The 12,764-nt window shown below is 34.8% G+C and overlaps 1 protein-coding gene across 1 annotated transcript in view; it reads left to right on the top strand.

The window, feature by feature from the left end:
• The first annotated feature begins 1,893 nt into the window (after positions 1 to 1,893).
• The window catches only part of LOC125678925 (uncharacterized), a 158,675-nt gene continuing 147,804 nt past the window's right edge, over positions 1,894 to 12,764 (top strand). Inside the window, exons 1-4 of the mRNA XM_056156520.1 lie at positions 1,894 to 2,086; positions 7,465 to 7,552; positions 7,936 to 8,048; positions 8,881 to 8,980. Of these exons, the coding sequence (XP_056012495.1) occupies positions 2,035 to 2,086; positions 7,465 to 7,552; positions 7,936 to 8,048; positions 8,881 to 8,980 (353 nt within the window). The 5' untranslated portion in view covers positions 1,894 to 2,034. The remainder of the gene's footprint in view (positions 2,087 to 7,464; positions 7,553 to 7,935; positions 8,049 to 8,880; positions 8,981 to 12,764) is intronic.

Here is a 12,764-nt window from a genome sequence, read left to right as displayed (position 1 = left end):
TATCTTAGAATAAGGATTTGAGCAAGAAAATCATATGTTGACATATTATTTTAGAAGCTATCAGCTTTACAACAAGTACACCCCCCCCTTTAAAATCTTGAAAAATTATACATTATCATATTTTCGTAAGACATGTGAAGTTTGAGCATATTTACAACCTTGAATAATAATTTGAACTATGCTAAACTATAACTATTATAAGATACATGTGGTTTACAATTAAATTTTACATTTTATCTGAAAAAAAATTCAAGAGAGGCTTTGCACAATGTAAATGTAAAACGAAAGTAACAAACTGAATTTTGATGATTTTGCTTATATGATTAATGTACACGTGTAATGTGTGATATATCTTATATCCTGAGACAAAGTTTTATATGAATCTCTACAGGTCATGAAATCATTTACATGTACATAAATTGGATGTATGCACATGTACACCACTTACGCCGGTCCAAGTAGATGCAATCTCAATAAGGAACTAATAGATGCCGCCCCAAAAAATTTTGAAAAAGGAGAGAGGATGAGGAAAAATGACAAATTCATGACGGTCGGTGAAATAAAACAAATTATTTGCAGCTGATCTTTGAAACTTGTGTCAATATCTGTAACATTGTAGCAGCGAACACAACTACGATATCTGTGGTCACTGGAGCAGCGAAATGTTAACTTTTCTTTTTTACACAGCGTACCATGTATTTGTTGATGATAATTTGGAACTTATTCTAACCCGGATCCTCATAAATGAAATATTATCATGATGCTCGTGGAAATCTGAATTGGTCTGACCTCCACCCCCACCCACCCCCCCTTTCCCATCTGTCTCCCCCCCCCCACACACACACTTTGTGATGTCCCGCAATTCCATATGTTGAACATTTGGATCATAGTTTTTACATACATAAATAGTCAGTGTACACTGAATGCCTCACGGACATGTACAATGTAATTGACACACCCTCATCCACCAAATTGTTGCTTGTTCTTCAACCGATTTTTTTTTCTAAAGCTATAATCATCTCTATCTCCCCCCTTTAAAAAAAAAACACACCACAAAATCTCAACTTAAGATTTAAAAAAAACACACCACAAAATCTCAACTTAAGATTTGACTGATAAGAAGATAAGAACACCCAGGAAGGAATTGATATCGGATATTCATATCTCGTTTCGCCATGTAAAAATCAAATGGATATCGTTAAAGTATCACATTTCGGAAAACGGAAGCGTGGTTCCGCATTTACATTTGATTGTGACGTAGGCCGAGTATAGGTCTACTTTAATACTGTGAAAATCAAAGAAATCTGTGACATTGAGTGGCCAGACCCTATCTGGTTTCTTTGATTTTTACATTCTACTTTCATTTCTTAATTTATGGATTCCCGGCCGTTAAAATAAATGTACTATATTTATCGAGATTCATACCACATTGTTTACATTCATAAGGAAATGGCCATCAATACAGCTGGTAAACATAATGAAGACAAAAATATTTGAAATGTAAACATTCAATATCTTATCTTCACCAAATGTATACACAAATGGAACTACTTTCGACTCATTTAGAAAATAATTACTTATAAAGGAACGATAACTTTTCCCCATGTATGAATACTTTGGGGCTTCATAAGACACAATATGTTTCTAACTTTTTCCCACAATGATAATACTGCAAAATTTTCTTCTGGCTTGAGAATATTGTGTAATTGTACCAATGATTAAATTAAACACATCCTTACAAATGAATTTTACATACTTAGAAATATAAGGATTTTAGAATACAAGAGCAAGGCTTGTCATTAGGCTCGAGATGACAAAGGGCGGGAAGGCGGAACTGATTTGAAATTTGGTCAGCTGACCCTATTAAAAGTTGATCATTCTGAAATTCCCTGGAGATAACAAACATTCGGAGGAACCAGATTTGTTTGTCAGCATATGCAGTAGTTAAGCCTTGGCGCATTGAGGGAGACAAAATTCCTACACAATCTGTACATCACAATTCTAGTGAAGTATTGGCGTGATTCGTTTGTCATTATGGATAATATTATCTTTGGATTATCTCTGGTGCCGCTGTTGATGATTAGAGGTAAGAAACATCCCCGCCCGTTGAACTCCTCACCTCTGTTTTCCCATCCTTGTCTCAAGCACTTAACGTTTCAAATGCCAGGAAACAATTCATTTAGAAACAACGAAATCCACTCAGTTACGTTTAAAATATATTTTTTACTCTCTATAATTCTTTTGTAATTTTGTTCTTCATCTTTCTCACAATAAGCACAGCATCCCAAATTTTATCTAAAACTGTGGTATCAAATATCGCAGATTAAACGTACGGTAGTCAGTTAGCTTTGTTTGTTTAGAGTGAGTGTATTTCGATAAACGTTCCCAGCATTTCAAAATTGGCAGCGCAGAATTTCTTAGCGCTCATAGTAAATATGAGTGTAGAATATCACATCCTTGACATGGAGTAAAAGATCAAAGTTTGCCCCGTTTCTCACACTGGTCACCGCTGCGATTCCTCCGATAAATCATCAGGGGTCCCGCAGTCACGGTACGGCTCTTATCTTATTTTCCGTAACAGAGACTAATATCGTACCCCTGATGAGTTGCCGCAGCGCACGGTTTGCACATCTCTAAGGCGACACCGTGTAATCATCCCAGTACGCTATGATGCAATGCTGATCCGTGGCAATGTGATTTTTTCTTCACACAATATGTCATGGTGTTTTAACACTCTCTGGTTCTGCGATGTTAACACGTGTTATGTTTATCACCAAACGTCAGACGTAAATCAATTATCATTGGTTAAGTTAAATTGAAATATCGGGAAATCTCTGGCATGCCTTGAATATAGAATGTACGCATTCCATGTTTATCATTGTATTAGAACAACGTGATGCAATATAAGATGGATATAAACTGGCGGATCCAGAAATAAATATGAAAAGGGGGGTGGGGTCGCTACCCAAGATGGTACATTTTTGTTCCCAGAGAAGATGTTTGCAGACGCCCCTCTCCCGAAGTGGCACTAAACGACCACTTTATCAAAATTGTTCAGCCAAAGAGGAGAGTTGCATCTCCGTAACACCCCTCAAGGTCCGCCTCTGATATCACCTGCTTGTATAGTAATTATAACCAGATATCACCGGTATGTAGAGTAATTATAACCAGATATCACCTGTGTGTACATTAATTATAACCAGATATCACCTGTGTGTACATTAATTATAACCAGATATCACCTGTATGTACATTAATTATAATCAGATATCACCGGTATGTAGAGTAATTATAACCAGATATCACCTGTTTGTATAGTAATTATAACCAGATATTACCTGTTTGTATAGTAATTATAGTATAATATTACCTGTATTTACAGTAATTATAACCAGATATCACCTGTATTTACTGTAATTATAACCAGATATCACCTGTATTTACTGTAATTATAACCAGATATCACCTGTATGTACAGCAATTATAACCAGATATCACCTGTTTGTATAGTAATTATAACCATATATTACCTGTTTGTATAGTAATTATAGCCTAATATTACCTGTATTTACAGTAATTATAACCAGATATCACCTGTGTGTACAGTAATTATAATCAGATATCACCGGTATGTACATTAATTATAACCAGATATCACCTGTATGTATAGTAATTATAACCAGATATCACCTGTATGTGTAGTAATTATAACCAGATATCACCTATATTATAGTAATTATAACCAGATATCACCTGCATGTTTAGTAATTATAACCAGATATCACCTGTATGTAATTATAATCAGATATCACCTGTATGTGTAGTAATTATAACCAGATATCACCTGTATGTATAGTAATTATAACCAAATATCACCTGTATATGCAGTAATTATAACCAGATATCACCTGTATGTACAGTAATTATAACCAGATATCACCTGTATGTACATTAATTATAACCAGATATCACCTGTATGTATAATAATTACAACCAGATATCACCTGTATGTATAGTAATTATAACCAGATATCACCTGTATGTACATTAATTATAACCATATATCACCTGTATGTACAGTAATTATAACCAGATACCACCTGTATGTACAGTAATTATAACTAGATATCACCTGTATGTATAGTAATTATAACCAGATATCACCTGAATGTATAGTAATTATAACCAGATATCACCTGTGTGTACATTAATTATAACCAGATATCACCTGTATGTACATTAATTATAACCAGATATCACCTGTATGTACAGTAATTATAACCAGATATCACCTGTATGTACAGTAATTATAACCAGATATCACCTGTATGTATATTTTAAATCACAACGAGGTGCTGTATTCACAACTAGAGAAGAAGAAAAAAAATGAATGGACGATTTTGTGCCGTTTGAAATTGAACTGCAGTGTAGACCGTTAATGTACACCTCGTCCTTTAATTTACCGCCATTAGGGGGCTCTTCGGTAGTTTAATTAGGTATAGGGTCAGACCCACACCACGTGATTCCATACCCTGACCAGGACGCCTTGTCCGGTAGGATTGTTGACCGATCTTACTTTAAAATTCATAACACATACAGTTTCAGCTGCCCCATTAATTTCCAGGTTCTATTCCTGATATTTCGTCCAATAAGCGTTAGTTAGCCTTGTCCCATTAATGTCCAGGCACTGTCTCTGATATTTCGTCCATTAAGAGTGTTAGTCTCCAGGTTAAAAAAAACTCTTTAGAGCGCGTTTTCATACTCAGACTCGAACTCCGTGCTCTAAATCGTACTCATACTCAAAAGTGAAGGATATAAAACTTTTATAGAATTATTCTCATACTCAAATGGAGTACATGCTCAAGATTGTTCGAGTATGTTGGGAGCTTGCTCAGAGTTGTACAAAACAAACATGTCTGAGTTTGAGTGTGAGTACGTTAAAAGTTTCATAACCTTCAGGCCGGACGCCGTAGTGTGAAAAGGATAATTCTAGTTGTTCAAAAAAGCTTTAACTACTGTCCATCCTGCATCAAATTTGGGTATAATGTTTTATATAAAATGTTTATCTAAAATGGGATTTTTTTAAACATTATAATATTTTTGCAAATGTGAAGACATGCTTTTAGAGTATTCAGGTCTCGAGTAAGGAGCGTTAGGAAGTGTAAGCAAATGCATGTAAAACACACTGGAAACTGGACCATTTATTCCATGCTGAGTATGAGTACGGTAAAAGTTTTATAACCTCCAGGTCTGGCACCATTACTTTTGCATTTTAACAGAATTTCGAAAACGTTTGTTGTAGGCTGTCATACTTGTTTTCAACTGATTTAAAGAAAATCCCAATGATTCGGAATCGGGATGATAAATTTCAAGTAGATCGATCGCGTGTGATACAGTGATACCGCCCACTTTTTCTGTGATTAGCTGCCATGGTAAATGAATTAATCATTACTTGTTATTGATTTCGAAGACAAAATGTCCGCGCGGGGATCCGCGTTGGAATAGGTCCTAAGTGCCCCTTGCTTGTCGTAAGAGGCGACTAAATGGGACGGTCCTTCGGATGAGACCGCAAAAACCGAGTCCCCTTGTCACAGCAGGTGTAGCACGATAAAGATCCCTCCCTACTCAAAGGCCGTAAGCGCCGAGCATAGGCCTAATTTTTTTTAGGCCTTCACCGGCAATGGTGGCGTCTCCATATGAGTGAAAAATTCTCGAGTGGGTCATGAAACAATATACAATCAATCGGTGACAAAATGTTGCTGTACACCATATATATTATGCAGAAAGAGAGAATTTTAGAAAAAGACAAAGAACATATTTTTCCAAATGTCTTATGCTTCCGTAATCGGAGATTCAGAGCGTATATTTTTTTAGTCTGTCCGCAAAAACTTTAACCCTGTCTATGACTATTGAATGGATGGTGAAAGGACTTTCATATAGAATTTTACATGTGTATTTCTCGTGAATAGATCTTTCTTTTGGAACCAAATTCGTTGATCTTGTGAGCTGTTTTTCGGGGTGTGACCTACTTTTGAAAACTATAAATTTTGCATGAATAGTGCTAGGGGTTTTATATTTCACATGTGTATTACTTTGCTGTCGTACGGGGTGACCAGTCCAGTGGCGGATCCAGGAATTTCATAACGGGGGGGGGGGGGGGGGGGGCGCAGTAGAAGGCTGTGGTTGCCTTGAAGCTTTGCACTGATGGGGGTGCAGGGGGCGAAAGCTAACGAAATTGTGCCAATAAGAGAGTGGGTTCTTTTTCATTTAGATAATGAACATAAAACGTCTACATACGTATATTTTGCTCTTTTGTGGGCGTTTGTAATATCGAAACGGGGGTGGGGGGGGGGGGGGGGGGGGCGCCGGCGCTGGATCCGCCTTTGCAGTCCTTCATCAATTTCTACTACTGAGGACAAAAACGAAACACCTCCAAACATGTACAGCCTATCTAAGGAGCCCCTTTTATAATACCATCATTAACGAACAAGAAGTAGTAGTTATTATTTCAATTCAACCCATCAATGAAAGGTGACCGTGAAGATAACGAACAGTGATCATAACTCCTATAAGCAATACAAAACAGAGTTGGGCAAACACGGGCCCCTGGATATACCAGAGGTGGGATTAGGTGCCTATCAATAATTCCAATTCCTGATATAAAAAAAATTCTTGATATAAAAAAAAAATCATTCTCTGATATCAAAAATTCGAATTCCTGATATAAAAAAATCATTTTCTGATATAAAAAAAAATCAAATTCTTGATATCAGAAAATAAGGTTGATTTTTTTATATAAAAAAATCGAATTCTTGTTATCAAAATATAATTTTAATGATATTAAGAAATCGAATTTTAAATATTAAAATTTGAATTTTATCAAAAAAGAACTTGGAATTTTGTATATTAAAAAAAATCAGATTTTTTATATAAAAAATTCAAATTCATGATATCAAAAAATAACTTGTTTTTCCTGATATCAAGAATTTGATTTTTTGATATCAGGAATTAGATTTCTTGATATCAGAAAATGATTTTTTTATATCAAAAAGTGATTTGTATTTATCGATTTTTTGATATAAGAAAATAAGACTCATAAAACTTACACTGTAGCTGGACATAATCTTTTCAATCGCCATTTTATGCTTGACTTGGTTAATTTTGATACAAATCTGCTATTATGAGGGGATGTTACATTGTATATCTTTGCATATGAAAATAACTAACTTTGCATATGAAAATAACTAACTTTGCATATAAAAATAACTAACTTTGCATAAAAAAAAATAACTTTGCGTATAAGAATAACTAATTTTGCATGTAAAATTAACGAAAATTAAAGGAAATGTGTGCGTGTATGGGTGGGGTGTTCCCGAATCTATGTGCCTATAGATTTGCCGAATACTCGTTTTTTTTTTTTTTTTAGAATTTAAGTTTCTATGTGTTTTATTCTGATATTTTCAGATGTTGATTTATGCAATACTCAAGCTATTGGCCAGTGTGCACAAAATGCTGACTTGTCGGTACTGAAAGATCCCCAGAAATCTTGTCTGTAAGTATTTCTACAGCATATCTTTAAAGATTAATTTGACTTTGACGTACATGAATGTAGCACTGATTATCAAACATCTGAATGTCCTGATTCAACACTTCAAGCATCACCTCCATTTACACATTATAGAAATTTCATGAGAAATTGTACATCTTTCTTGAATTTGTGGATGTTCTGTTTATCTTTTTCGAGGAGGACTTAAATTCGCGGATATACTCCACGAAAACAAGTGAAATTTAACCCCAATAAAATTTGATAAATTTAAATCTAAACTATGTACCTCCTGAACTGTGACGGAGCATAGATATTCCTTTGCATATGTGACTATTGTCAAAGATATACATGTGACATGATGATACCCTGAGGGATTTTCCTTTAAACAGAGAATGGAAGAAATATGAAGAATGTACCTCACCATTTGCAGAGGCATGCGCAGATAATCCAACGTATATAAACTTCAACAACAGAATGAATCTTTTCCGAACAACTTGTGGAGGTATCATATCTACATAACATAATCATATTACAACTGTATCATATTACAACTGTATCATATTACAACTGTATCATATTACAACTGTATCATATTCACATAACATAATCATATTACAACTGTATCATATTACAACTGTATCATATTACAACTGTATCATATTACAACTGTATCACATTCATATAACGTAATCATATTAAAACTGTATCATTCTCACATAACTTAATCTTGTTCCAACTGTATCATATTCACATGATGTAATCATATTAAAATTATCATTCTCACATAACGTAATCATATTACAACTTTATTATATTCACATGATGTGATCATATTACAACTTTATCATATTCACATCACGTAATCATATTAAAATTATCATTCTCACATAACGTAATCTTATTACAAGTGTATCATATTCACATAACGGTTTTGTCTTTGATATCTCTACAGAAATGTTAACAACGTGCGTATAAATACAAGTAAATATAGTTCGTCTATTTTATCGGCTGATAATTCCGACAGTAATGGAAGTAGGGTATGAATCTAAAGCGCTTCGGGAAACATGCCGGCGTGAAGCGTTGCAGTTCATAACCTCATGTATTTTCATAGCCCTGAAATATTGGGATAGGTCAGAGCTCGAGAGTATGTCGCAATATCTTCCCACACAGCGACATATTTTCAAATATGAAATTTATTTCTTAATATATTGAGAGATATACCGGGGGTATATTATTTTAAATAATGATGGATTAAATGGCATTGTAATCATTGATGAAAATTTATCGGCAATGCTATATATGTAATAGCTAGCCTCGTGTTCCACTCAATACAGGATCTGCCAGTGAATCATGTGACATCATGGGTCTTCAGAAATGTATGAGTGTGGTTGAATCCTCTCAGAGCGAAGGCAGCGGCCCAGAGGAAACCTGCAAGTAAGGACTACATGTATTTTTTTTTCTTTCTGTGATCTGTCAGGACATTCAGCTATGACAAGAACCCCTGTTCTTAATACACAACAAAATTCCACCCCCTACTGGTGACGTCTCCATATGAGTGACAGATTCTCGAGAAGGATGTTTTAAATATTCAATCAATCAATTCACGCTTCCACTGTCGTCAGGGGAGGTGCGGTTATCATCTCCGCACAGCCAATCAGAATCGCGGAAGAATTGTCCGCCATTACCTCCGTCAAAACTGTACTGTCAAAATGGTGATGTCTATCAAACATTGTACACATTCTTTCTGTTGATTTGCAAGTTGTTTTTTTAAAAAAAATAGAAATAGATATTTGGGTGGACGTGGAATAAAAACTTGGAATGATCTAATTAACCCATTACCATTAAAAAAATTATGCATGTAAATATCTCAATGTAGATATCTAGATCTACAATATCCATTCAAGTATAACTGAAGTTGAACATTTAATGGAGATCACAGATGGTATTTGAGCTGCAATGTAAATTCTTGATAATATTTAACTGTTTTTCATAAGTAAATCATAAATAATAGTAAAATAAAAGATGCAAAAGCAAGCAAGCAGATGAAACATTTTATTGAACCGGTCAACGCAGCATATATGATATATAGTTATTCAGTTTCAACCGAACAACAAACATCGTCAATTCCGTAACAAAACAATTATTCAAAACTCGGAAAACGTTTCGTAATTAACCCAGCTGTACATGAACAGTAAGCATCGATGGCAGCCGAATCCTGTAATTCGATGGTTAAACGATGTAGTGTTTCTTTACTTCAAATGCAGCGAAAGCATCTAGCGCTAACAAATAAGTTGTAATTACTGTTTCTTCCGCGTTTTTACCCACTGAAATTATGTGAACATAACCTTCTCTGAAGTATGTCAAACCCTTTGACGGACTGTTCTGTGAAAATTCACGAGTAAACGAGGCGATTGAAAAGGTATCCTGTATAAGATCGAAATCGCCCGCCATGTTGTTTACATAAGTTGACGGAGTCTGAAAACATGTGACGTTCGTTGTCATCGGTGGGCGGGGCGTGGAAGAGTGAATAAAACAGGTATATCGACATATTGCAGAATTTCTCAGTGATTCAGACATACCTGCTTCCTTATTGTAATATACATGCACTAGCTTGTAATATGTTATTTTCTGTGATAACCCTTTGATGTTCCAATGTGTTAGTTTCCCCATCTACTACATCAGTTTGTAAATTTCTCACTGGCATGTAAATCAGCAATTTACTGTGACGTCAGTTTAAATTAGAAATTTGACGTGACGTCAGTAGCAATTTGTTGTGACGTCAGTGGGTCTACAAAGAATCGTGGGTATATAACAAGTTTCATAAATTCGTAACTATATTTAAATCACAAATTTCTACAAAATTCAGATTTGAATAATTGCAGCAGTTTAAGGATGATCACTATAACAGAATTTTATTTAATGGCTCGTTAAAGCATCTCATATGAAGCATGATTTCATCATCGAAAGAGTGATACATGCTCCCAATCATATCATTTGATATTTTTGTTTTTTTTCCCGGAATAATTAAAAACAGTTTTGTTTGCAAATATATATATATATATTTTTTTATATATAACCTAAATTTTGCTGTGATCTGATGCACGATATAAATATTTAATAACACGTGCTTCGAAGACTTAAGTAAGACGTTCTATCTTTTTTTTATTTTAATATTCACGAAAATTCAAAACGTTATTTCTTAATATTTCATAGAATTACCACCAAAATCTTTAAAAATATGTCAATTTGAAAGAAGATATTTCAAACAAAAATATTTTAAAAAGATCTCGAAATAACCAAATATCAGAAATATCGCATTTTTTTAAAAACCGAAGTACCGACTTTGATAAAACTTAACAGTTTTAAAATAATAAGATAGTCAAATACGGAACTTTCGGGATATGCCGGAACGACCGATTATATTTGACGTTTATACACCACGGTCACGTGATAATAACCAATTGCAGGGCAAAGTTGACATCGATACATATAGTGTTTCGCTAACAGACGGTCCGTAAAGAGCTATGCGCAGTCCCACGATGACGATCCACGTCATTATTGGTGCTTAGTATCTGGGTGTAAATTAGATGGAAGGGAAAAGGCGCATTTAGACGCGTACCATTGGATGCAAGGCGTGAAGTTTTACCGATATCATCAAGATATTCCCTAGATTTATTTCCCGCGCCGACTCGCATAATTTAATCAATTGTATTTTCCTATGAAATGGTTGTAGTGATTCCTTTCTTTCAAAGATAGCATTTAGATGCAGGAATTTGATAGTAATTGAAATATTCCATGTTTGTTTAGTTAGTTGTTATTGTAATCTGGAAGAGACATGCCCTACAATTACGTTCAACGCGCGATAAAAGTCAGAGTGGATCCGTATCTCGAAAGTCCCGTATTGCTGCTTATTCGATGCACTTATAATCAAGAAATTAGTTTGCTTTATACATTCATTTAATTTGTAATCAATTTACAAATAGTGCATACAGTTTTCTTATTCATCACCACTTTATTTTATTTTGATCAGGCTTGGTTTAAATTCAAAAATCGCAGTATCTCAGAAAATTTTGTCCACTTCATTTCAATTTATTTTTTTTAACCATATTATCATTATCATAATTGTTCATAATCTTCCTCGTGTAATTAATCACATACGAGGGCTGTTCGATATGTAATGCGTATTGTACCACAGCGCGATAACACTTTGCACGATTTCGTCGATCATGATACTCTTGAACAGCTCTATTCAATACCTTTCCAACGGTATAAACACGAGCCTTCAGCTCCACATAGTTTTAAACTTATAGTCATTTCAATAGAGCCAGTCGTTGACCACTGTCGTAAAAATGGTTGGGAATCGGGTTGAGAATATTGAAGAAATTGAAGCTTGTATAAAAGTTCGCACAAAACTCGGTCATTCGGTAATGCAGATTTTTACTGAATTGTTGGAAGTTTATGGGTCTGATAAGGTATTTTGTGAGACAGTTTGTAGGTGGAGAAAGAAATTTCTGACTGGCACAGAGTCCGTGAAAGATGCAGCAAAATCTAGCCGACCTGTGACTGTAACAGGCAAGGCAAATGTTTCAAAAATCAGGGAAATAATTGAAAGTGTTGGCAGATACACGATTCGTGATATTGACAAAGCTGTTGGCATATCGCTATCGCGGGTGCATTTCATTTTGAAGCATATTTTGAAAGTACGAAAGATTTCCGCTAGATGGATACCGCATATATTGACAGATGACCAAAACGGGTACGAGTACAATTGTTTCCCAAATCCAATCAAAGACAATTTGTAAACATTGTTATTGGTGACGAAACATGGGTTCACTATTTCGAACCAGTATTAGGAAGAGCAGAAAAGGATGTACAAAAAATGGTGAATTTCACAACCCAAGGGTTTGACTCTAGGATGGGTCCATATTAATCATATCTTTTAATGTTAATACAAATTCCATATATCGACGCACGTCCTCACACACACATGAAAGTGTTGTACATGTAGATATGTATATTTAGTGGAGCCTCACCAGTAGTGTTAATTCACATCACGTTATTGCAGAGATCAAAGAAATACTGCATCCATTATTCTCAAATATATACCAATTAATGAAAAGTTGAAGATAATGAACAGTAAATAATCTCATAAATCCTATAAAGAATACAAAATTAAGAGTAGGGCAAACAAGGACCTCTGGACATACCAGAGGTGGGA

Source organism: Ostrea edulis, chromosome 2 (assembly GCF_947568905.1).
Source record: "Ostrea edulis chromosome 2, xbOstEdul1.1, whole genome shotgun sequence".
Taxonomy (NCBI): Eukaryota; Metazoa; Mollusca; class Bivalvia; order Ostreida; family Ostreidae; genus Ostrea; species Ostrea edulis.
The sequence above is the reverse complement of the archived record's forward strand: the minus strand, read 5'-3'. Positions and strand labels throughout refer to the sequence as shown.